The sequence below is a fragment of the Hippopotamus amphibius genome, chromosome 6 (assembly GCF_030028045.1).
Source record: "Hippopotamus amphibius kiboko isolate mHipAmp2 chromosome 6, mHipAmp2.hap2, whole genome shotgun sequence".
Classification (NCBI taxonomy): domain Eukaryota; kingdom Metazoa; phylum Chordata; class Mammalia; order Artiodactyla; family Hippopotamidae; genus Hippopotamus; species Hippopotamus amphibius.
This window is the reverse complement of record NC_080191.1, coordinates 104,627,434-104,653,741: the sequence shown is the minus strand read 5'-3', so window position 1 is coordinate 104,653,741 and position 26,308 is coordinate 104,627,434. Positions and strand designations below refer to the sequence as shown.

General features: G+C 39.3%; 2 protein-coding genes across 13 annotated transcripts in view; both read left to right on the top strand.

Moving 5' to 3' along the window:
• Nucleotides 1–26,308, top strand: part of TBC1D5 (TBC1 domain family member 5) — a 556,466-nt gene that overhangs the window by 23,912 nt on the left and 506,246 nt on the right. For 7 of the 12 annotated variants that reach the window (XM_057739458.1, XM_057739468.1, XM_057739467.1 and 4 more), the window contains exon 2: nucleotides 770–856. The exons of 4 other annotated variants lie outside the window; for them this stretch is intronic. The gene's annotated coding sequence lies outside the window, so the exon portion shown is untranslated. Of the gene's footprint in view, nucleotides 1–388; nucleotides 561–769; nucleotides 857–26,308 lie in introns of all 12 variants that reach the window. One more of the 12 variants, XM_057739455.1, reaches the window with a different exon arrangement.
• LOC130854937 (protein FAM219B-like) lies at nucleotides 9,918–10,780 on the top strand. Its single transcript, XM_057737779.1, has 2 exons — nucleotides 9,918–10,204; nucleotides 10,633–10,780. The coding sequence occupies exons 1-2, from the start codon at nucleotides 9,918–9,920 to the stop codon at nucleotides 10,778–10,780; spliced, it is 435 nt and encodes a 144-aa protein (XP_057593762.1).

Sequence of the window (26,308 nt, the reverse complement as noted above, 5' to 3'; positions counted from 1 at the left end):
TAACATTTTTTCCCCTCTGAACAGATGTCTTGGCCTGCAGTGACTCCAACTCCCATAATCCTTCCAATTTTCCCCTTTGCTAAATAAGTTTTTAAAAAGTGACATTTTTATTATGAGTGATTGACGTAATTCAAGTAAACATTACAGCTAAGGAAAGACTTCATTCCAGTGAGGAACACTTTGATATGAAAAAAATGCTAGATTCTTTCTTTATACTTGTAGGAATTTAATGCATGGTTCCCTTTCTTTCACTCCCACTCCCCTGAAGCTGTATTCAGGATAATATTTTTATGCACTAAGTTTTCTTCAGGATTAAAAGTTTTTATGCTTTGGTATGCTGAGATGTTATACTGTTTGATACAAATGTTTAAGTGACATTTAAAAACAGAATCAGTCAGGAGCCATCCAGAAAATGGTAACCACAGGAGGTCTTTCAAGAAGAAAGTTAATCCAGGAACTGGGTGCAGGAGTAATTGGTGTGAAGCCAAAAGGGGCTGTGAAACAAAGCAGATATTAACAACTCCTGGAAGCCTCTGTGATCCCCTTAAGGCTGGAGGAAGGTGAGAAAAGCTGGTGTTATCAGAGTACAGAAGCCAGGGCTGTGTGGGAGGGCAAGTGCCATGGCTGGGACTGTGGGGTGGGAGCTGGGTCAGCAGAGGGGCAGGGCTGTCTGGAGGGGACTGAAGTTATGGGAGACAAAGCTTCTGCCGAGGACGTGTTGGGAGAAATTCTCTGACTTCTCCCTCTTCTTCCTTCTATTACCGGTCAGTGCCTCTCCACTGGCCAAATCTTCCCAGAAGCCAGAGGGCAAGGTTGCTTGCGAGATGCAGTTGCCTGTGATACAGAGCAGCACCAGGTAAGTCTGGGGAATGCTAGCTAGTTGACACCTGTGCACCTGAGCATTAGCCATTAAGAAGGCTTTGCTGAAAACAAACAAAAAAACCCTCAAACAAAACAAAACTAAAACTAACCAAAACCCTCTCGTTTTTGTTTTTTAGAAATGGGAAGAAATAATCCCGTAAAAACCAATATTAACATTAGCATGTTGGTTCAGTTAAAACATTTACTGAGTATGTTAAATGAAAGAGCTATTAAGTTAAAAACACTTGGTTCTTGGTTTTGTGGCACAGTCTACTGGAAGTGATTTTTTTAAAGATACTTTTCATTTTAAAAATTTTGGAAGAATATGTGGTGAGTTTTTAGAGATGGGGGCATGTGTTTGTAGGAACTTGAGGGAAGAGCTGTTCACCCAGTCCTGTGGTTTATGGGCTGCCTTCAGGAGTCATGCCGCTTTGAGCTGAACTTTAAAGGGTTGTTTCAAATTGGTAGAGAGAGATGGAAGTGACACTGTTGGGAGAAGGTTGAGCAAAGGCGCAGATGCCTGAAAACGTGTGAGAAATTTCAGTCACTGTTGCTGAGCATCAAGTCAGGCTCATAAAGTGGGCCAGGTTATTTTTATTCTCAAGCTGATAGGGAGCTATTGAAGGTGGAGTGGAGCAGCCTGATGAACTTTCTGTCAGCTGTGTTCTTCCCTGAGTGTGGAAGATAAGTTCAGCAAGATGCTAGGTAGAGGGAGGAGAGGATGTTAAGAGGATGTTACACTGGTCCAGGCAGTAGAGGAGGGACGGACATAAACTCTCCAAGGTGACTTTCTGTCTTAAGTCATTCATTTCATCCAAGTGCCTCCAACTGCCCGGCTTCTCAATCCATGTCCCACTTGGATATACCCTTCTTTTATGTTATTTGAAAAGTCAAAGTAAGTAATGTAATTTTAGAACAAAGAAATGGACAAAATGCTGTTCTATTTTCAAATGACACGTCTCCCTGGATATTCTTGTTACTTGTTCTTGAGACTCCTGGGGCTACAAACAGGAGTAAGTCACAGACCCTGCTGTCTGGAAGCAGGCTGGGGAGCACCCACTGATCGTGACCTAGGATGCTCTGGAGGACCGGCAGGGTGCTTTGCTCTCCTGGAGCCAGGCAGTAATTTCCTGTAGATATTTCCTTGAGAACAGTTTCCTATATTCCCTAATATAGCTTCTGATATTGAAGAGTGACAGATTTGCAGCGTGACATTTAATTTTAGTAAATATATCTTTTAAAATACCAAAATCCTGCATTTGAATAAGATCCACTTTACACATTGATTTTAATGTATATTCTCTAATTTATTCTGATAATAAATGTGAGATAGGTGTTATTAGTGCTATTTCCTTTCTTTCTTTACACACTCCAGTCTATGTTGTTTTACTCAAACTTCAGTGGGATTTCTACTGTATCTTAGATGAGCAGCATGGAAATTTTGTCCTCAAGAAGCCTGTAATCTATTCGGGGTCAGCAGACATTAAGTCATAATACAAAGCCTAAGAAATAAGTTAAATAAATAGAAATACAAACACTGTATTGAGGGAAGTTAGAGGAATAAGATATTTACTGTATTTTGCTGTGTCTAGACTTATATTTTTCCCACATTTTAACATTCCTAAAATTGGCAGATGTCTTTTTGATGGCATCTTAGACTTGACGAAAAGTATAGTTTGAGAGAAAAATAAATGTGAAGAGGATTTTTGCTTTTATGAAAAAAAGAACAGTGAAAACAGCGGTCAGCCTTGGTTTTGCAGTCAGCTGTCGTAGAACTAGCGCACTCTGAGCAGCGGGAATGGCCCCACCAAGCTCTTTCCTTGCTTGGAACCATACTCAGCATCAAGCCACCATAGCTTTGAACTGTCTGTGAGCATCTGTGCTTCATCTTGATTTATTTTTTTGCATCCGTTAGCAAGATGTGTCTGAGGTAATTGCTTTTTTGCTTTATGCCATTTCAGCTTATGAAGCTTTCATGGGAACGGTCTGCTTGTGGATAGTGGGGGAAACTTGTAGCTTTCTTAGTTTCTTTTTTTGGGTCATTCATTGCAGGTATGTAGGAACACAACCTATTTTTCTGTGTGTTGATCTTGTACTCTGCAACTTTGTTGAAATTGTTTATTTCCTTTAGTGGTTTTCTTGTGGATTCTTTCAGATTAAAAAAATATGTATAGGATCATTTCATTTGTGAATAGAGATTTACTTCTTTCCAAATCGGATACCTTTTATTTCTTATTTTCTTGTCCAATTGCTCAGGCTAGAACTCCAGTGCCTTGCTGAATTGCAGTGGTAAAAATGAGCATCCTAGTCTTTTTCCTGATCTTAGAGGGAAGGACTGGTCTTTCCTATGGACTCTGCTATTAGCTGTGGATTTTTTGTAGGTGCCCTTTACCATGTTGAGGAGGTTCCCTTCAGCTTCTGGTTTTCTAAGTGTTTTTATCATGAAATGGTGGTCTGAATGCTGTTAAATGCTTCCTCCCCACCCCCTTAATTCTGTTAATGTGCATTACATCCACTGATTTGCTTCTGTTGAATCATGCTTGAATTCTTGGGGTAAATTCCCCTTGGTGATAGTTTATAATTCTTTTAATATGCTGTGGAATTGAATTTGTTAGAAGTTTGTTGAGAATTTTGCATTTATGTTCACAAAGGATGTTGGCCTTTGTCCTTATCAGAGTAATGTTGGCTTCATAGAATGAGTTAGGAAGTATTCCCTCTTCTTTAATATTTTTGGAAGAGTTTGTGAAGAATTGGCCTTAATTCTTTAAATGTTTGGTATAATTCACCAGTGAAGCCGTCTAGTCCTAGACTTTTCTTTGTTGGGAGGTTTTTGATGACTGATTCTACCTCTTTAGTAGTTCAGGTCCCTGAAATTTTTCTAGTTCCTCTTGAGTTAGTTGCGGTAATTTGTGTGTTTCTAGGAGTCTGTCCATTCGTCTTGGTTATCTTGTTTGTTGGCCTATGATTGTTCATAGTATTTTCTTATGATCCTTTTTATTTCTCTAAGGTCTATAGTAATGTTTCTAGTTTCATTTATGATTTTAGTTACTTTTGTCTCTTTGTTCTTTTCTCTAGCTAAAGGTTTATTGGTTTTATTGATTTTTATCAATTTTATTGCTGAAGTTTGAACAACAACTTTTGGATTTGTTGATTTTCTATTATTTTTTAAATTTTGTCTGTGATCTTTATTATTTCCTTCTTTCTGATAGCTTTGGGTTTAGTTTGCATTTCTTACTTCTCAAGGTGTAAAGTTAGGTTGTTGATTTGAGATCTTCTTTTTAAGGTAGGTGTTTACAGCTGTAAATATCCATCTGAGCACCGCCTTCACTGTATCCTGTAAGGTTTGGTATGTTGTATTTTTGTTGTCATTCATCTTTCATTTCTGATTTCTCTTGTGATTTCTTCTTTTACCAATTGGTTGTTTAAGACTGTATTAATTTCCTCATATTTATGAAATTTCCTTCTGTTATTGAGGTCTAGCTTTATTCCATTGTAGTCAGAAAAGATATTTGTGTGATTTTAGTCATTTTAAATTATTGAGACTTATTTTGTGCTGAACAAGTTGTCCTCCTTGGAGAATGTTGCGTGAGTCCCTGAGATGAATGTGTATTCTGCTGTTCTGTGGAGGATTCTATATATGCTTATTTAGTCTACGTGGTTTCTAGTTTTGCTCGTGTCTCCTATTTTTGTATTGATTTTCTTTCTAGTGGTTTTATCCATTATTGAAAGTAGGTAATTGAAGTCTCCAACTATTATTATAGAACAGTTTATTCTTCAGTTCTTTTGAATGGTCTCCATTTACTTTAAAGTAATCACTGATACGGAAGCAATTCTGCCATTTCGTTATTTGTTTTCTGTATTTTCTAACTTTTTTGCCCCTCATTTCTTCCATTACTGTCCTTTTTTGGTGTTTTAATTGGTTTTTGGAGTGAACTGTTTTGATTCTCTTCTCATTTCCTATATTTTTAGTTATTTTCTTTGTTGTTACCATGAGGATGACTATTAACATCCTAAATGTATAACAGTCTAGTTCAAGTTGATACCAACTGATCTGCAATAGCATACAAATCTGAGCTTCTGTAACACCTCTGTTTTCCCACCCTTTGTGTTGTTTTTGTCACAGATTATATCTTTATACATTATATGTCAATAACATAAATTTATAATTTTTAAAGTGTGTTTATTTGTCTTTTAAATCATGTAGGAAATAAAGAATGAGGTTACATATCAACAGTGCAATAATAGTGGTCTCTGTATTTGCCCACGTGTTTACCTTCACTGAAGATCTTTATTTCTTCATATGGCTTTGAGTTTCTTTCTAATGTTTTTTCATTTAGACTTAAGGACTTCCTTTAGCTCTACTTATAGGACAGGTCTGGTAGTAATGAAGTTTGTTAGCTTTTGTTTATCTGGAAATGTCTTTATTTCTCCCTTGTTTTGAAGGACAGTTTTACCAGATATAAAATTCCTGGTTGACAGTTGTATTAGGCAGGGAGCTCCTGAGAAACAGAAACAACAGGGTGTGTACATACACACCCAACAGGGTGCGTATGTTGTGTGTTTATATAATAAACATATATGTTTATTTAGGAAGAGATTTATTATAAGGAATTGGCTCAAGCAATTATGGAGTTTCAGAAGTCCCAAGATCTATAGTTTGTAAGCTGGAGGTGAAAGCAAGTCAGTAGTGTAGTTCCAGCCTGAGTCTGAAGGCCTGAGAACCGGGAGAACCAACCAAGTTGCAGTTCTGAAAGCTGGCAAGCTTGAGGTCTATGAAGACCTGTTGTTTCAGTTTGAGTCCAAAGGCAGGAAAAGATTGAAGTCCCAGCTCAAAGCAGTCAGGCAGGAGGAGTTCCTTCTCACTTAGCCTTTTTGTTCTATTTAGGTCTTCAACTGAAGACCTAAATCAACTGACTGGATGAGGCCTACCCACATTTACAGAGGGAATCTGCTTTACTCAGGCAGTCAATTCAAATGTTAACCTCAGCCAGAAACACCCGGAATAGTGTTTGACCAAATGTCTGGGTGCCCTAGGGCCCAGTCAAGGTGATACCTGAAATGAACCATTACAAGTTTTTTTTGTATTTTTTCCCCCTCCCTCCCTCCCTTCCTTCCTCCCTTTTTTAAATTGAAGTATAGTTCATTTATAATGTTGTATTAATTTCTGCTGTACAGAAAAGTGATTCAGTTATACATATATACATTCTTTTTTTAAAATATTCTTTTCCATTATGGTTTATCGTAAGATATTGAATATAGTTCCCTGTACTATACAGTAGGACCTTGTTGTTTATCCAGTCTATATTATATCTGCTAACCCAGGTTTTTTCCTTTAATACTTAAACATGTCATCTGACTGTCTTCTGGCCTATTGGTTTCTAATGAGAAATCAGCTTTTTATATTATTCCCTGTACATGACGAGTCATTTCTCTTATGCTGTTTTCAAGCTTCTGTCTTTATCTTTGGGTTTCAACAGTTTGATTATAATGGGTCTCTGAGTTTATCCTACTTAGAGTTTATGGAGCATCTTGGATTTGTGGATTCATGGAATTTATCTAATTTGGGAAGATTTTTGACCTCTTTAAATACTCTTCCTGTCCGTTTTCTTCTCTCCTCTTCCCTTGGGACTCCCCTACTATCTGTGTTGGTCAGCTTGATCATGTCTCACGAGGTCTCTTAGGCTCTGTTTAATTTCATACTTTTTCTCTTTGCCTCAGACTCAATAATTTCAAATGTCCTATCTTTAAGTTCACTGTTTCTTCTGCCTGCTGAAATTACTCTTGAGCCACTCTAGTGCTTTTTTTCATTGCACTTATTGTGCTTTTCCACTTTAGAATTTGTTTGGTTCCTTTTTTATAATTTATGTCTCATTATTGATACCCTAATTTTGTTGATACACTGTTTTTTTAAAATTAATTAATTAATTGCCTATGTTGAGTCTTCATTGCTATACAGGAGCTTTCTCTAGTTGTGGGGAGTGAGGGCTACTCTTCAGTGTGGTGCACCATGGCTTCTGTTGTTGTGGAGCATGGGCTCTAGGCGCGTGCGCTTCAGTAGTTGTGGCACATGGGCTCAACAGTTGTGGCTCATGGGCTCTAGAGCTCAGGCTCAATAGTTGTGGCGCACAGGCTTAGTTGCTCCGTGGCATATTCCTGGAGCAGGGATTGAACCCGTGTCCCCTGCATTGGCAGGTGGATTCTTAACCACTGTCCCACCTAGGAAGTCCTGTTACATTGTTTTTTGTTTTTGTTTTTTTCATGTTTCATGCTTTCTTAAAGCTTTTTGAGCATATTTAAGACTTGTTTAAAGCCTTTGCCTATTAACTATGATATCTGGACTTCCTCAGGCACATTACTGTAAATTTATTTTTTTTCTTTGAATGGGAAATACTTTCCTGTTTCTTTTTATGCCTTGTTGTTGTTGACTAGACATGAATATTATTATGTGATAACTCTGTAAATCATATTCTCCCCCTTCCTCAGGGTTTGATTTGTTTTTCTGATTGTTGAAGACTGTAATAGTCTATTTGCTTAGTAATTTTCTAAAACCATTTTTGCAAAGACTTTATTTCTTGTCGTGTGGAGTCAGTACATTTTCTGTTCCTTAGCTTGTGTTCAGCTAGTGTTTTGACAGAGATTGCCTTAAGTGCCAGGAGCTGAAACAAAGACAAAAAAATCCTAAACAAACAAATCGAATACCTCTGTTGGGCTTTGTAGGTTGGTTCTGTGCTGGGGCAGTCCTTCAACACTTAGCCAGGCTTGTAGGGAGCTCAGTGATCAATCCAAGGTAGATGCTTAGAGTTCTCGCAGATATTTTCTGAGCATGCATCTTGCTGTGGGAATAGATGTTATCGTCTATATTCCTCTCTATACTCCTAATTTGTCAAAAAAATTCTTCCCAACTTTTGCTGCTGCGCCTAAGTGATCTGTTGTATGTTTAGACAGTAATCTTTCGTCCCAGGCATCTTTAGATGTTAGTTCTGCTCTGTGTTTTCAAATGACCACTGCTTTTCTAGTAGTTCCAAGTTAGGTGAAAAAGAGCTGAGCACCTTGTATCAGTCCTTCAGGTGGCACCCAGACAGATTAGAGCAGATGTACACACTGATTTGCGGATACGGTCTGTTCTGCTCTCCCTGGAACCAGGGACCGGGTTCCCACACGGCAGATGCGGGTTAAGGCTGCCACTGTGCCACAGAAGGGATGGGGCTAGGGCGTGTTAAAACACTACAGAGTTTTGAAATTGCCTTTTTCTTGATTCAGTGTTTGTTTTGCTGTTGTAAAGCTTTGGCTGTTTTCCATAGTTTTAAATTTTTAAGTCTTTTGTTTTGTTTTGTTTTTTTTGCTGTGCCTTGCAGCTTCTGGGATCTTAGTTTCTTAGTTCCCTGGCCAGGGACTGAACCCACACCCTCAGCAGTGAAAGCTTGGAGTCCTACCACAGGGAATTCCCTGTTTTCCATAGTTTTAGCAGTATTCGTTCTGACAGTTACTTGATTTTTGATGTTTCTGTTGGGTGAGAGGATGTGGAGCTCCCTATTTTGCCATTTTGCTGACTTCTCTTTGTGGTTTTGATTTTCATTTCCTTGATGGTTAATGACATTGAATATTTTTTTCATATGTTTATTGGCCATTTGTATATCTTTTTTGGAGATTTGGCCAATTTTTAATTGGGTTATTTGTCTATTGTTGAATTGTAAGAATTCTTTATATATTCTAGATACAAGTCCCTTGCCATATATGTGATTTAGAATCATTTGCTCCCATTTTATGGGTTGTCTTTCATTTTGTTGAAATATTGAGTTGTTCTGTGAAGCACAAAAGTTTTAAATTTTGGAGATGTCCAATTTATCTGTTTCTTCTTTTGTTACTTGTGATTTTGGTGTCATAGCTACATACTATCTATATTTAAAGGGCAGGCAGAGAAAAACGAGCAAGTAAGGAAACTGAGAGGTCAGAAAAGAACCAGGAGAGGATTTTGTCAGATAAATCAAGAGAGAGGTTTAAGTCAAGGGTAGTTAATTGCATCATTTACTGCAAAGAGAGTTTATTGAAGAGCAAGAGCTATAGGAGAAGCTTAAAAGGTAGTATGTCGGCAGATACCCGGCCTACGCAGAACCTGGGGAGCTGGGCGTGGGGGTAGTGCCGTCTGCATCCTGGCTCTTGCTTGAGCGGATCCCCGGCGAGGGGCCACTGTGTCAGGCCCGCGCGGGTCTGAAGCATGCCTCCCCGACCCCGGGCAGTCCCCCGTCGGGCCCGGCGTGCTGGGACGACGCGCCCCGGTCCAGGTGCTCAACGAGAGTGCGGAGCCGGCCCCACGAAGCTGTCTCGACTCTGCCCCAGGCTCTAGGCCCACATGAGGGGCAAAGAGGAGGCAGTGTGGCCACCAGGAAATCGGGAGGGGCTGGAGGGGCTGGAGGAACAGGCAGGGGCAAAGTGGATTCGACATCCCCGAGGCTTGCGGCGGCAGGGGAAGCACACGTGCAGATGCCCAGGCACGAGCCAGTGCTGGGGCAGAGGTGTCCACGGAGCGCTGTGCGCGGCAACGAACGGCCAGAACTTCCATGACTGGTTTTACAGAGCTGGTTGTGTTTGAGGATATCCATTTCTAAAGCCTGCTGGGATCTCCTATCTTGAGCAGGTAGAAGAGCTGTTGAAACCGAAACTGCAAGGAGAGGGTCCAAGCCTAATTTGTACTGGTCTCAACCGCACCCATACTTCGCTGATTCTCATTCTCAACCACGTCTTTCTCTTTCAAGGAGTGTGTGAATATATCTCCATAGGCCAGTGGTTCTCAACTGGCGATGATTTTGCTCCCTTCTCCTAGAAGACACTTGGCAATGTTTAGACACATTTTTTTGTTGTCACAATTGGAGATAGGGCTGCTACTGGCATCTTGTAGGCATCTAGAGACCAGAGATGCAACTAAATATACTACAATGCACAGGGCAGCCTCCCACGACGAAGAATTATCTGGCCCCAAATGCCATTAGTGCTGCTGTTAAGAAAATCTTGTGAACCAGGAGGCGGGGCTCCGCGACTCAGCGGGGCATGGCCGGGCGATGGCGTCCGCGGAGCCTAGTGGGCCTGCGGCGTGGGCGTCCCTCCCAGGACCCTGGCCCAGCGGGACCGGAGCGGCAGGGCCGCCCTCCGGGCGAAGCGGCATTGGAGTCCCCGGGCTGGGGCAGCGGACCCCGGCGGCTGTAGAGAAGCGGGGGCCGTACATGGTGGCGCGCGCGCCTTCCATCCAGGCCAAGCTGCAGAAGCACCGGGACCTGGCCAAGGCAGTTCTGCGGAGAAAAGGCATGCTGGGGGCCGCGCCCAAGCGCCCCGACTCTTCAGGGAAAAGGTAATTTTCAAGCTTCCTGATAGCGTTCCTCACATACCCCTAAGTTGGAATATCTAAGGTTGTGAAATCAGGGCTGAATTTGAGCTTTAGGCCTCAAAACAAGACATTTCTGAGAAAAGTGAATCCTGTGACTTGGCTTCAGAGGAACTGTAAGAGACTTTCCCCAGGGACCTAGTTTTCAAGTTACCTGTGAATCAGAAAGCAAGATAGAGAGGCCTTAAGGAAATCTCATGAGGGATGGAATGAAGAAAAATGAGAGATTCAGCAAAGGAGGGAGTAAATAATGAGACAATTCCTATATAAAATAGATGTCATGCACATAAGAAATCAGAAAAAAAAATATGTTGGGGTCAGTTCTCATGTGACACATCTGCAATTTCCAGGTGAGGAGATTTCCTATAATGTGATGTGTATGTCAAACATTTCAGTTGTAGTTCCGGCTTTTTCAGCACTGGAATCCACACTGGAGGAAAGCCCTGTGAGTGTAAGGACTATGGCAAAACTTTTATCTTCAACTCTACTTCTGTTCAGCACCAGAGCGACCCTACATGTGTAAAGAATGTGGCAAGGAGTTGAGCTGCAGCTCCTACCACACTGCGCACCAGAGAATCCACACCGGGAAAAGCCCATGAGTGTAAAGAGTGTAGCAAAGCCTTTAACTTCAACTCAGCACCAGCAAGTCAGCACTGGAGAGAAACCTTTCAGATGCAAGGACTACAGCAAGGTCTTCAAGCAAAAAGTCAGTTTAAATCAATATCAATGGATCGAAAAGAAACAAACAAACAAAAGAAAACAGAAAAAAAAGAAAAAAACACCCCAATATCAATGGATCCACCCTTGGGGGAAGCCCCACAAATGTGGAGTATAGGAAGGGGTTCTGTAAGAGTTCAAGATTGAAGCAGCATCAAAGGCTTCATATTAGAGAAAAACCCTATGAATGTGAGAAATCTTCATTCAGAACTCAAATTTATCCGTCCTGAAGAGAAATTTTAAATGTCATCTTGGTTGTGTGTGTCCCCCTAGTGCAAGTTAGCAGGCTCTCCCCTTCATGGACTGATTATCCCAATCCAGCTGTACCTCCTGCCCTCCCCAGACTCTGCTCTGGCCAGTCCTCTCCCCTCACTGCGACACACACTGTTTCAGTTTCTTCCTCTGAGCTTTCGCTTCTTCTGCTCCCCCAGATGCCTTCTCCCCATCTCTTCCTCTTTCTTTGATCCTCTCTAGCCTTAAGACTTTTTAATGCTTACCGCTTTGACTCTGCCTTTCTCACTACAGCCTCTTTTGTCTGTTTTCTTAAAGACAGCCTTGTTCTTTTTTTTTTAAATTTTTTGGCCGCACCCTATGGCATGTGGGATCTTAGATCCCCAACCAGGGATCGAACCCACCCCCCCTGCATTGGAAGAGCAGAATCTTAACCACTGGATTGCCAGGGAAGTCCCAAGACAGCCTTATTCTATTTACAATTAATTTATATGCTGGGTTTTTTGTTATTGTTGTTTGGATTTTTATTTTTTGTTTTCCCTCCAGTCGACTCAATGTTATTTCCAACTCGGCAGTTGTGAGCTTCTCCCTGGCAGGATTGGTCAGGAAGGTGGACTGTCCCCAAAGGTGAATAGAAGGAATGATCTTGAGAGTGTCTGTCTTTCCTTAGATTTTAGGTAAGTTGTTTGCCCTGAAATTTCAGCTCTCTGATGTGTTCAAGGAAAAGTTTCAGGTTATCTGGCTATTTTTTTTGGCCATGCCATGCGGCATGTGGGATCTTAGGTCCATGACCAGGGACTGAACCCGCACCCCCTGCAGTGGAAACCTGGAGTCTTAACCACTGGACCGCCAGGGAAGTTCCAATCTAGCTATTTTTTGTTGTAAGGATGGGGCCATATTCTTCAGTTTTTCTACATCTTGAGAAGAGGTGATTTCTGGATTTTTTGGAATTTTCAAAGTGGACCACACTTAAAAAAAAAAACAAAAAAACACTGAACAACAGTTTGTAGATATTCAGTAGCAACCAATGCAGTGTGATGATTTTTGAGAGAGCTGAGGCAACGTGACGAATCTCACATTACCCAGACCTTCTCCTTGGGAATATTTGCCGAGTTGCGGCCCAGAGAGTTACAGCCTTTGTCAGTGTGTGGAGGATCAGACCTGCTACGTGTTTTTTAAATTTTAACGTATTGTATAAATATGGAGCAATGTGCTGGAAAAGCACCAGATAGTTGGCAAGGGGGTGGAATGTGTGACAGCAGTTCTCGTGGCTGAATCCAGAGCCATTTCCAGGTCTACCCTGTAAGGCTGTGGTAATCATGCCCTAATAAGAGGGACTGGTCTCAGGGGCAGATGGGAGTTGAAGTCCTGCCCTTGTTCCTTTGGCCACGTCACACACCTATGAGACTGTATGTCTTTAGGGGCTACTCTTTCCTAATAGGTACTGATGTGCCTCATGGGCTATTCTAGTCCTTCCCAGCATTTTTCTCAGTTGCTGTCTTCCACTATAGAGTACAGGAAAGCTAGGTATTCACATCTCCAGTCTATCTTGCATTCTGTCGTGCAATGGACGTGGTAATGACTGTTCCTCGTCACCTAGTCTCCATTCTCTCCTGCTTCCATAGAAACTGCTAAAATTTCCAGTTTCTTTGGCAGGTGTGTTTGGCCATGTGACCAACCTATGGCCACTGTGAAATGCACAACTCTCTGGCCATGCACTTAAACGCATGCCCAGCACCACCATTAGACCAAGAAAAACAGGGTCCCACCCCAGGCCACGTGCCCAGGGTGTACAGGGGGTCCTGCACTTTGGAGTTCCTTCCTCTACATTTTTTTTATCAGTTTATTTTTATTTATTTAGGCTGCATTGCATCTTAGTTGTGGCATGCAGGATCTTTAGTTTTGGCATGCGTGCAGGATCTAGTTCCCCAACCAGGGATCGAACCTGGGCCCCTTGCATTGAGAGCACGGAGTCTTACCCACTGGACCACTGGGGAAGTCCCTGCTTCCTCTACTTTTTTAAAGTCATCTACTGTTGCCTAGGAGTGGCTGGGTCAATAGGGCTGTCAGATGGGGTGCTCCAAGAGTAGATTGTGATCTATATGGGCCCTGGGCTCTGTTTCTCCTATGTGGGGTGCTCTCTGACCCTTTACCCAGTGTGTGGGCTGACCAGATGTCCTGAGGAGCTCCAGAATGATGCCTATAGGGTTGTCCTAGGGCCCTATGGTTGGACCTCCATTCTAGGAGGGCGGCCAGCATGTTTTTTCCTCCCCCACCCAGGATCCCATGACACTGGGTGACTGGAATGATAGTGACTGATTTGGGGTGACTCATTCATCTCAGGCACAGGTTTGAATTCAGGGCTCTGGGCTGCTGTGGGTCTGCTGTCAACCCTTGGTGTGCGCTGCACGTGTGGGCCCGTGTCAGCTCTTGCTCATCTGTGTTCCTACTGCAGTGCTGCTACAACACCCAAGGATGATAGGGTTGGCAGCAAATATCCTTTATCTTGTGCATTCCCCACTGCTGGCCTCGAGGGTGGTCACTCTCCCCCCTGCGTGGGCTCTGGCACAACATGTCAGGTGGTTCTCTGGGGGTGACCACACCTCTCTCCTCTGAGGGCTTTCAGCAGGCTTTCTGATGGATGTCCTCTCTTACCCACCACCAATGTGGTGACGCCATCGTGTCCTGTGTCAGTCTAGCTGTGCTAGAAGGGGTCATTCATTTCCTGGATGAACTGAACTGCGTTTCTTACTCTTTCCATGGGCCACTGCTTACCCTCCCCACTGGTGGTGGTAGTGTGGAAGGGAGAAGGATAACCAACACTGAAAGACATCACATTCTAGGAATGCAGTGATTTATAGCGGTTGCTATGGTCTCAGGGTTTGTGCCCCCCTCAAAATTCATACGTTGAAATCCTAATCCTGATGTGATGGTATTAGGAGGTGGAGCTTTTTGGAGGTGCTGTCATGAATGGGATTAGTGCTCTTATAAAAGAGACCCCACAGAGCTCCTTAGCCAGCTTCCATCATGTGAGGACACATCAAGCAAGAAGGCCCTGTCTGTGAACCAGAAAGAGGGCCCTCACCAGAACTGATCATGCTGGTGCCTTGATCTTGAACTTCCCAGGATCCAGAACTGTAAGAAATAAATTTCTGTTCTTTATAAGCTAAAAAAAAAAAAAAAAAAAAAAAAAAAGGTAGTATGTCAGCAATGGCTTTTGGCACTGGAAACGAAGGGTGGTGTATATAGCCATTGGTAAGCTGGTATCTGCTATCACAATGACCGTTGGGTCATTATTTATATGTTTCACTTTTGAATGCTGATCGTAGGAGTCAGCGAGTTGTGGTGTGCAGTGATGGTTAGGTTTCTCATAGTTGCACTCCATTATACGTGTCACTCTTTCCCCTTGGTTGTTGTAATAGATGTTTTCTGTGATACCTGCTCGGCCGAGGCCCCGCTTGTCTGAGAAGTGATGCCTCTGTTTTAAGAGTGGGCCTCTGCAGCTGCGTTTGTAAGTGGGACCCTCACATTCCCAATACATGGCTGTTGTGCCCATAGGTGGACCTCTGTGCTAAACTGAGCTAAGCAGTTGTTCAACGATTTGGAATTGTTGGAAGGCAAAGATGCAGGTTGGATTCTGCTGGGCTTTTCTTCTAGAAAGATGTGTAAAACTGGGGTTGGGGCAGCCATGGTTAGCCTGTGGTCATAGAGAACCCAGTGGAGGGGACTGGCATGTGGAGAGCAAAGTGAAGCCCATGGCCAGGGACAGACTGACTCTCACTTTGAGAGACAGTGTGATCCCAGGGAGGTAAAATAGCTTTAATTCTTGGCAGCTTTGTAGTTCCTGATTTCCAACCCCCAATTATAATTCCTTTTCATCAGCTCTGTGAGATACCTTTCTTTTTTTTTTTTTTTTTTTTTACGAACTTTTATTGAGATACAGTTAACAGACAATAAACAGCATACATTTAGAGTGTACAATTTGGTATCCCAATCTCCCAATTCATCCCCCCCCAACCCTCCCCGCTTTCCCCACTTGGTGTCCATGTGTTTGTTCTCTACATCTGTGTGTCTATTTCTGCCCTGCATTTCCTCTTTCATAGTTGTTAGCATTTGCCTTGTGTATTGAGGTGTTCCTATATTGGGTGCATATATATTTATAATTGTTATCTCCTCTTCTTGGATGGATCCCTTGATCTTTATGTAATGTCCTTTCTTGTCTCTTGTAACATTTGTTATTTTAAAGTCTATTTTATCTGATGTGACTATTGCTACTCCAGCTTTCTTTTGATTTTCATTTGCATGGAATATCTTTTTCCGTCCCCTCACTTTCCGTCTGTATGTGTCCCTAGGTCTGAAGTGGGTTTCTTGTAGACAGCATATATATGGGGCTTGTTTTTGTATCCATTCAGCCAGTCTGTGTCTTTTGGTTGGTGCATTAGTCCATTTACATTCAATGTAATTATCGATATGTATGTTCCTATTGCCATTTTCTTAATTGTTTTCTTTTTGTTTTTTTAGGTCCTTTTCTTCTGTTTCCCGCTTAGAGAAGTTCCTTTAGCATTTGTTGTAGGGCTGGTTTAGTGGTGCTGAATTCTCTTAGCTGTTGCTTGTCTGTAAAGCTTTTGATTTCTCCATTGAATCCGAATGAGATCTTTGCTGGGTAGGGTATTCTTGGTTGTAGGTTCTTCCCTTTTATCACTTTAAATATATCCTGCCACTCCCTTCTGCCTTGCAGACTTTCTGCTGAGAAATCAGCTGTTACCCTTATGGGAGTTCCCTTGTATGTTATTTGTCATTTTTCCCTTGTTGCTTTTAATAACTTTTCTCTGTCTTTAATTTTTGGCTGTTTGACTACTATATGTCTTGGCATGTTTCTCCTTGAATTTATCCTGCCTGGGACTCTCTGCACTTCCTGGACTTGGGTAGCTATTTCTTTTCCCATGTTAGGGAAGTTTTCAACTATAATCTCTTCCAATATTTTCTTGGGTCCTTTCTCTCTCTCTTCTCCTTCTGGGATCCCTATAATGCAAATGTTGGTGTGTTTAACATTGTCCCAGAGGTCTCTTAGGCTGTCTTCAGCTCTTTTCATTCTTTTTTCCTTATTCTTTTCCACATCAGCGATTTTCACCATTCTGTCTTCCAGGTCCCTTATTCGCCCTTCTGCCTCCATTAATCTGCTGTTGGTTCCTTCTAGTGTATTTTTCATTTCCGTTATTGTGTTGCATATCTCTGTTTGTTTGCTCTTTAATTCTTCTAGGTCTTTGGTAAACTTTTCAATCTTTGCATGCAGTCTTTTTTCAAAGTCCTGGACCATCTTCACCATCATTATTCTGAATTCTTTTTCTAGAAGGGTGCCTATCTCCTCTTCATTTAGTTGTTTTTCTGGGTTTTTATCCTGTCCCTTCATCTGGTACAAAGTCCTCTGCTTTTTCACTTTCTTTATCTTTCTGTGGCTGTGGTTTTCAGTTCCACAAGACGAAATACTGCTGATACTGCTTGACACTGCTGTCTGCCCTCTTGTGGAGGAAGGTATCTAGGAGGCTCGTGCGTGCTTCCTGATGGGAGGGACTCCCTTTATTTCTTTTTAATGTATGTTTTCACTTGGGGCTAATCTTTGTATACTGTTGTTTCTGTTGTTGGCACCCAGAGAACCTTGTCTAAGACAGTGGCGCATTGATATGAGAATGTCCACTGAGAGGAGAGAAGGGAGGAAGGAGACAGTTTCCTATGAGATGTTGTGTAATTTTAACCTGTGATGACAGAATGGCAATGATTATCTTCAGTGTGGATTTGAGTGCTTACCTGTGGTTCAGATTTAATTAAGCATGTGTTTTCCATTGTTTATGTTCCTTGGTACTGGCTTTCTTTCTTTCTTTTTCTCTATCTCTGTTTTTTTTTTTTTTAAGCTGTGCCACACGGCTTGTGGGATCTTAGTTCCCCGATCAGGAATTGAACTCGCACCCTTGGCAGTGAAAGTGCTGAGTCCTAACCACTGGACTGCCAGGGAATTCCCAGTACTGGCTTTCCAATTTAAATAACTTGTCTTTGCAAATAATAAAGTAAAAATAATTTAGCATTATCTGTGAAATTGAACATGCATATGACCTGTGACACAGTTTTCTTTCTGGTTATGTTAGAAAACCTCTTGGATGTGTGCGCCAGGAGATGTGTTCAAAAATGTTTTGTAGAAGCATCCTTTGTAAGAGCAAAGTCCTGGAAATATTCAAATATACATTGGTGTTAGAAAGGATGAATAATTTGCAGCATACTCATACACTGAAGTGTTATATAGTATTGCAGATGAATGACTTACAGTCACAGGCTTATCTTAGAAACAGTATTTAATGAAAAAATATTTAGTGTTTCTTCGCAGGAAAATGCTCATAGTATGATATTTTTAAAGAGAGACTTCAAAGCAAGTTAAAAACTAGAAACATATTGTTTAATTGTACGTAAATAATAGGATAAAATGTTAAGAAAGACTAAGGGTATGATTAAAGAAAAATGTAGGATAGTGATTTCCTATGTAGGATGTAGGGCGAAAGGTTGGAATTGGGGAGAAACTCACTGGGAGCTTAAAGAAATTGGTCATATTTTACTTCTTAGGTTCAAAGCTGAGTTTATCAAATTCATTTTGGTTTTGTGCTTTATAATATGTATTACGTGTATTTTTTACATATCAAATGCTTCATAATACAAAGTTAAGAACTTTTATACATTTGTTTGGTATAAAAATACTGTTATTTTTACATAAAAATAAAATTCACAGGACAAAACTCAGCACTTCTGAAACTAAAATTATCATGTCTTTTAAAATACATTGTTCTCTCCAGACTTCTCTCTTTATTTGCCTCATGCTACCTTCACTGATCCAAAATCTTAGGGTTCCTTTTGACTTCTTTATCCTCAAATTAATAATGTTAATTATTTTACTAGTGATATAGTAATAAACAAAGCTTATAATAAGTATTTTCTGAACAAATAAATGAGCGAAGCAGTCTTTCTCTTTTTCTCTTTCCCAACATCAAGTCATTCAACAAGTTCTTTCTGTTTTTATCAGTTATATCTAGGTTAATCTGTGTTTTCTGTTTATAGGGTCTCTGGCTGGATTTCAGGCCCTTCATGCCTGTGCTATCTCCCCGCTGGCTTTCCTGTCTGTATTCTTTCCTCTACTTAGTTTATCCTTCTTACTGATACAGGATTAATCTTCCTAAAACATTGATTTAATCATTTTACGCAGTTCCTTGGAACCTTTAATGATAAAGTGTTGAGGTACATATTCTTTAGATTTGGCACCAGGCCTCTACAGTTTGGTTTAACCAAGGGCCCATTCTCACTACTCCTTTTTTGGGGGAAGAGATACCTCTCTTACTGGCTGCTTAGGCTTGGGGTGTGGGGATGAGGGGTCAGGAGGTAGCCTGCCTGGATGTTCTTATTCTTCATGCTGTTGTAGCCTTCAGATTCCCTCTAGCCTCAAATATCACATAACAGTATTTGGACCACTGTCAGAGAAACTCTTGTATTTTGCAGCAGTTGTACTAGATTCTTCTTCCTTTTTTAAAAGTTCAGTTAAGATTATTGTGTTTTCTGTGTTTCTGGTATTGTTCGTAGTTTTTGGTCTACCTTCTGGTTTTCTAGTCTGGTTTTGCTTGGAATCATTATCATTTTAGTGTGCGCCTGTCTTAGCATGCTCTGGATGCCAGTAAAAGAAACCTATATGAGATTGCTTAGCTCAAAGGAGAATTTATATTAAAATGCAACAAAGGATGGATTAAAGCCTTGAATGTAAGAACTGAAGAGAACATAGGTGATAAGCTTGACATCAGTCTTGGCAATGATTTATTGGATTTCACACCAAAAGCAAAGGCAACAAAAGCAAAAATAAACAGGTAGGACTACATCAGACTGAAACACTTCTGTACAGTGAGGGAAACCATAAACAAAATGGAAAGGCAACCAACCGAAAGGGAGGAGATATTTTCAAATCATATTTCTGATAAGGCAGTAGTATCTAAAATATGTAAAGAATTCATACAACAGCAGCAACAATAGCAAACAACCCTATTAAAAAATGGGCAGAGGATCTGAATGGACATTTTTCTGAAGAAAACATACAGTTGGCCAACAAGTTACATGGTAAGATGCTCAGCAGCATTAATAATCAGGGAATTGCAAATCAAAACTACAATGAGATATCACCTCAGGTGAAATAAGTCAGGCAGAGAAAGACAAATACTGTGTGATCTCACTTATATGTGGATTCTTAAAACAGTCTTATAGATACAGAGAGATTTGTTTTGGCTAGAGGTAGGGGTGGGCAAAAAGGGTGAAGGGAGTCAAAAGGGACAAACATCTAGTTATAAAGTAAACAAGTCATGGGGATATAAATTACAGCATGGCACCTATAGTTGATAATACTGTATTGCATATTTGAGAGTTGCTAAGAGAGTAAATCTTAAATGTTGTCAACAGAAGAAAAAAATTCTTCCACTATAAAAAAATTCTTTCACTATAAAAAAATCCTGTACTGTACAGTGATGATGTTAACTGGACTTATTGTGGTGATCATTTCACAATATATACAAATATCAGGAACTAAAAGTTCCAGTCTAATTTCTATGGATTTGGTATGGGATGGGGAGCTAGAATGTCTAGTCCACCATCTTGCTTCATTCTGATTCCAGTTTAAGAATCAATTTGCTCAATAGATTCTTTTACAGATGGGGAGTTTGGTAATAGATACTTCCATCATGACTGTCCAAAGTATATCTCTAGCCTAGTTTTATATTTAGAGACCAGCAATTTAGAAGTGCAAGAGTGATGAACCGTCTATAGGTGATCAGTTAAAATACTTCAAGTGGGTTATTTAAAAAACTCTTTGTATGATCTTGAAAGTTTGCAGAAATGTGAACCAACCATCATAATTTTGAAGCTTCTCAACCAGGGCAGTTTTACCTCCCAGGGACATTTGGCAGTGCCTGGAGACATTTTTGCTTGTCATATCTGGGGATTATTATTGGCATCTAGTGAGTAGAGATCAGGGATACTCTAAACGTGCTGTAATTCACAGGACAGACTCTCACAATAAAGGATTATCCAGTTCAAAATATCAATAGTGCAGCGGTTGAGAAACCTTGCTTTAGAGAACAGAGTTTACATGTTCTTGTATGTTAGCGTAGAGACTTTTGCAAGGATATTCATTAAAACATTGTAATTGTGCAAAATTAGAAACAACCTCAATGTCCATCAGTGGAGGAATGGATAAATAAAATATGGTAGGGCATACGTGATTCAGTATTTTACAAAAGTTAAAAGGAATGAAGTATATCTCTCTCCTAGTAGATCTAAAAATAATGTTGAATGAAAAAAAAGCCAAGTACTTTCAGTCTGATACCGTTATGAAAATTGAGAAAAAAAAAACCCAACACAACTCTATTATTTAAATATGAAAATAAAAATGTAGAAAATGAGTCGGGGGCTGTGTGCTAATGTCAAGCTAGTGGCTGCTAATGAGGTGGGAAGAGGGTGATGGCGCCAGGGTGATGAGCAGTGGGTATTATCTCTAGTTGTTCTTTTATGAATATACACAAAGTGAAGCATCTGTGGTTTTACATTTATGTGAGTTTGAATGCATAATGTGAAGGCCCTTTGTTATAAATTCTGGTTGGAGGGAACTTGGATGTTTGTAATAGTATTTTTTTTTTAATAGTTCTAAGATTTCTCAAAAGCTCATCCATGACTTCCATTTACAGCTTTATCTGCATTCAGATTTCATAGCACATAGTGCATCATGCACTTTCTTTTTTCAAGCCTTCCTGTCCAGGAAGTAAACTTGCCCTCTTATGGAGAAAAGTATAAGTATTTTTATGTATTCATTGTGTTTTAAAAATTTTTATTGGAGTGCAGTTGCTTTACAACGTTGTGTTAGTTTCTACTGTACAGCAAAGTGATCAGCTGTACGTATACATATATCCCCTCGTTTTTGAATTTCTTTTCCATTTAGGTCACCACAGAGCACTGAGTAGAGTTCCCTATGCTATACAGTAGGTCCTCATTAGTTATCTATTTTATACATAGTATCAATAGTGTATATATGTCAATCTCAGTGTCGCAATTCATCCCTTCCCCACGTCCCCCTTGATATCCATATCCATACGTTCTCTACGTCTGTCTCTATTTTTGCTTTGTAAATAAGATCGTCTATACCAATTTTTTCAGATTCCACATATGTATGTTAATATACGATATTTGTTTTTCTCTTTCTGACTGACTTCACTTTGTATGACCTTCTCTGGGTCTATCCACATCTCTACAAATGATGCAATTTCATTTCTTTTTGTGGCTGAGTAATATTCCATTGTATATATTCCATGTATACCGCATCTTCTTTATCCATTCATCTGCTGATGGACATTTAGATTGTTTCCATGTCTTGGCTATTGTAAATAGTGCTGCAGTGAACATTGGGGTGCATGTGTCTCTTTGAATTGTGGTGTTCTCTGGGTGTATGCCCACTACTGGGATTGCTGGGTCACATGGTAGTTCTATGTTTAATGTTTTAAGGAACCTCCATACTGCTCTCCATAGTGGCTGTATCAATTTACATTCCCACCAAGAGTGCAAGAGGGCCCACTTTCCTCCATACCCTCTGCAGCATTTATTGTTTGTAGATTTTTTGATGATGGCCATTCTGACTGGTGTGAGGTGATAACTCATTGTAGTTTTGATTTGTGTTTCTCTAATAATTAGTGATGTTGAGCTTTTTTTCACGTGCCTCTTGGCCACCTGTATGTCTTCTTTGGAGAAATGTCTATTTAGTTCTTCCGCCCATTTTTCAATTGGGTTGTTATTTTGATATTGAGCTACATGAGCTGTTTGTATATTTTGGAGATTAATCCCTGTCAGTTGATCCGTTTGCGAATATTTTCTCCCATTCTGAGGGTTGTCTTTTCATCTTGTTTATGGTTTCCTTTGCTGTGCAAAACTTTTAAGTTTCATTAGGTCCCATGTGTTTATTTTTGTTTTTATTTTCATTACTCTAGGAGGTGGATCAAAAAAGATCTTGCTGCGATTTATGTCAAAGAGTATTCTGCCTATCTTTTCCTCTAAGAGTTTTATAGTATCTGGCCTTACATTTAGGTCTTTAATCCATTTTGAGTTTATTTTTGTGTATGGTGTTAGGAAGTGTTCTAATTTAGTTATTTACATAGCTGTGCAGAAGATGTATTGACTGCCATTAATCACTAAGTGTGCTTAATTCATAAAAGTGAAAGGCATCGTAAAGAACTCCCAACAACTGTTTATTTTGTTTTACCTGATTTTTGTGTATTAGAATATATAGAAATAATTGGGCCTTGAGCAGCAACATTAAATATTTTTCCTATTTAGACATTTTGTTGTATTGATTTTTTTTTAATTGTTGTTGTAAAAGTATTTGATTATAGTACTTTGATCTTTTCAGTAACGATCCAGGAAATTGAATTTAGGTATATAAGTGATTTTAGGAACTTTACCCATAAAATGTACTTTAAAATCTGAACTGAATTCCCTGGCTGTCCAGTGATTAGGAATCTGCTCTTCTATTGCAAGGGACACAGACTTGATCACTGGTCTGGGAATTAAGATCCCGCGTGCTTTGGGGTGGCCAAAAAAAAAAACAAACCATAACTAACATTTTCTGAATGTTTTACTTAACTGTAAAAATTTGTATAAATGTTATTGAAGAGAGAAAATGGATATAATATCATAGCCAGTATATTCTTTTTCAGAACACAAGCGTCAATTTTCATACGTGATAAAATATATTGGCAGTAAAATGAAGTGAATATAGTGCATGGCCTGTAATTTTTTTCATAAAGTGTTATAAAAGTAAGTGCCTTAGATACATTGTGATTAAAAGTTATAATAACTATTTGTGATATCTTTGAATTTAAATTATGTCAAATTAAATAACTTAGATTGAAACTGCATTTATAATTATATAGAAATTCATAATTTTTAGGCAAAAAGCACTTACCAACAAATATTCCAAAGTGTAGAAAACTCACTATTTTAAATTTAAAAACTTAACCATTAGTTAATGATTTTTTACCTTTGTTAAAGAGAACTTAAATGCAAAAATAATAACCTCTGTCTCTTTAAATGTAAATGTCAATCCAATGAAAAGATGACTGAAAATTAATGAATTTATTTAAAAAAATTAAGTTCTTAAAATTTTAGATTAGATCTAATTTTTTGATAAAGAATTTTATACAGATTATAAGAATAGCTTAATTATAAAAGTCATAGAGATAATTTTAATTCAGAATATTTAATTTAAAATAATTTAAGCTCAAATGTATAATTATGAAGTTATGACTCCTAACTATGTAGAATTTGAAATAAGTCATATAACCTTTCTAGATATTTTTCATAATTAGGTGAAAACAAGGCATGAACTATCTCCATTTGATTTTCTTGTTAATACTTGCAATTTATTACTAGAGTTAATCCTTAATTGCTGAAGAAGAGTTGTCTGTCATATGGTTACCCATTATTTTTCTATAGTGCAATATGTAATAAATTTTAAGGATGCGTATTCAAGAAATAAATGTTAAAAAGTTTTTTTTATTATGTCGCTTTCAGGGGTACAGCATTGTAATTTGACATCTGTGTACACCACAAAGTGGTCGTCACCACCACCATCCATAGTTTACCATCCATCACAATCTGTTTGACTCTCTTCACCTGTTTTGCTCACCCCCAACTGCCTTCTGGTAACCACTTATCTTGTCTCTGTATCTGTGAGTTTGTTCTTATTTTATTTTGTTTGTTTACTTTTTTTTTGATTCCACATATGAGTAAAATCATGTGGTATTTGTCTTTTTTCTCTCTGACTTATTTTACATAGCACAGTACTCTTAAGGTCCATCCATGTTGTCTCAAATGGCAGAATTTCATTCTTTTTTATGGGTGAGTAGTATTCCTGCGTGAGCGCACAGACGCGTGTGTGTGCGCTTCTGTGTGTGTGTGTGCGTGAGTGAGACATCTTTATCCATTCATCTGTCAGTGGACATTTAGGTTGTTTTCATATCTTGACTGTTGTAAAAAATGCTGCAGTGAACATAGGGGTGCACACATCTTTTTGAATTAGTGTTTTCTTGTTCTTCAGATCAATATCCAGAGGTGGAATAGCTGGGTCATGTGGTAGTTCTATTCTTAGTTTTTTGAGGAAACTACATACCGTTTTCCATAGTGGCTGCACCAATTTGTAGTCCCATCAACAGTGTATGAGGATTTCCTTTCTTCCATATCCTCTCCAGCATTTGTTATTTCTTATCTTTTTGATAATAGCCATTGTAACAGGTGTGAGATAATAGCTCATTGTACTTTCATTTGCATGTACCTGTTGGCCATCTATGTGTCTTATTTAGAAAAATGTCTCTTCAGATCCGTTACACATTTTTAAATTGGTTTTTTTGTTTTTTTGGGCTTGTCATGTAGCATGTGGGATCTTAGCTCCCTGACCAGGGATCGAACCTGTGGCCCCTGCAGTGGAAGCTTGGCGTCCTAACCATTGGACTGCCAGGGAATTCCCTAGGTTGATTGTTTTTGTTGTGTGAGTTCTTTATATATATTATCGATAGATATTATCCCCTAATCTGAAATATGACTTGGAAATATATCTTCCCATTCAGTAGGTTGCCTTTTCATTTTGCTGATGGTTTCCTTCGCTGTGCAGAAACTTTTTAGTTTGTATAGTCCAAAAAGTTTTAAAAGAGCAGCTTACTAATAGCGTATGTGTGTTTGTGTGTAGAGTGTGTGTGTGTGTGTGTGTGTGTGTGTGTGTATGAAGGTAGAGTTGATTCTTTGGTGGATTCAGTGTTTATGGAAAAAGAGTAGTTAATTAAACCTAGAAACTTATTGGAATTTGCTTTCCTTCAGATATAAAATATATGCTTCTCCAACAAAGGTATGAGGTTCTGGTTTGAGCAGAAGGATAAGATCCTTTGTCCCCTTTTTTGTGCTGAATATGTGAAGAAGTAGTATAAACATGGAGTGTTCTTTTTAAGTTGAATTTTAGTGGGATATTGTGTAATGGGAAAGAACACAGTTATTTAAAAATAATACTCAGTGCCAAAAAAAATTAATGGTTATTGTTAACAAATTTAGGTTCCATTCCCAGACCCCCACTGGGGGGTCATTTCTATTAGGGTACTTATTAGGGGTGTTTCAGTAGGAAAATTTGTGGTTCTGTGACTGGATGTTAATCTTCAAGTATCAGTTATTTCAGTCATTAGAGTTTCCTTGCAGTAAGCCCAAGTCCTCTTTTGACAGATACAAAAGTAAATTGCTAGCCTTCATTTCCTCCCAGTTTTAGCCATTTGCAAATGTTTATGATAATGAATTTTGGTTTTGTGGTTTGTTTTTATGGATGAAATAAAAATTCTTTGTAGTTTGTCTTTACTTAGAAATATATTCTTAAAGAAAGTGCATTAAGTTTTAGTGTTATCTTACTTAGAAATTTACTTACTTTCATGGTTTAAGTAGAGATCAGGAAGTACCAGTGAAAAGCTTACAATTATGGGAACAGTTTCTATACATGGATGTTTGTATGTATGTAGGTATCTGTTTCTTGTGTGTTTTTTTTTAAATTTTTTAAATTTTATTTGTTTTTTGGCTGTGCTGCACAGCCATGTGGGATCTTAGTCCCTGACCAGGGTTTGAACCTGTGCCCCCTGCATGCAGGTATGTTTTTAAAACCTGCTTTTTTCTCTCCACAAAGAAGACTTGAAGCAGCTAAGGAGAATACAAACAAATGTGACTATGAATAACTTTAAATAAAAACTCAAAAGGCACCATGGGCTATTTCATTTTTCTTCTTCTTTGTATTGGAATGGACTGGTAGTTGTGGTTAACCTTGGTGTGAGCTGTCAAAATTTTAAATTATAAGGCTAAATATTCTCATAGCCTGATGTTTGTGGCTGGCTGAAATAAGGCATTTTTACAAATAAACTTAACTGTAAATTTCCAGCTTAAGTCCATGTTAATTCTAAATTACCAAGTTAAAATATTTTGTGTCTTTTATCTGCTCAGGCATTAACTTTGAATCAGTAAAGCTTTGGAATAGTTTGGGGAAGA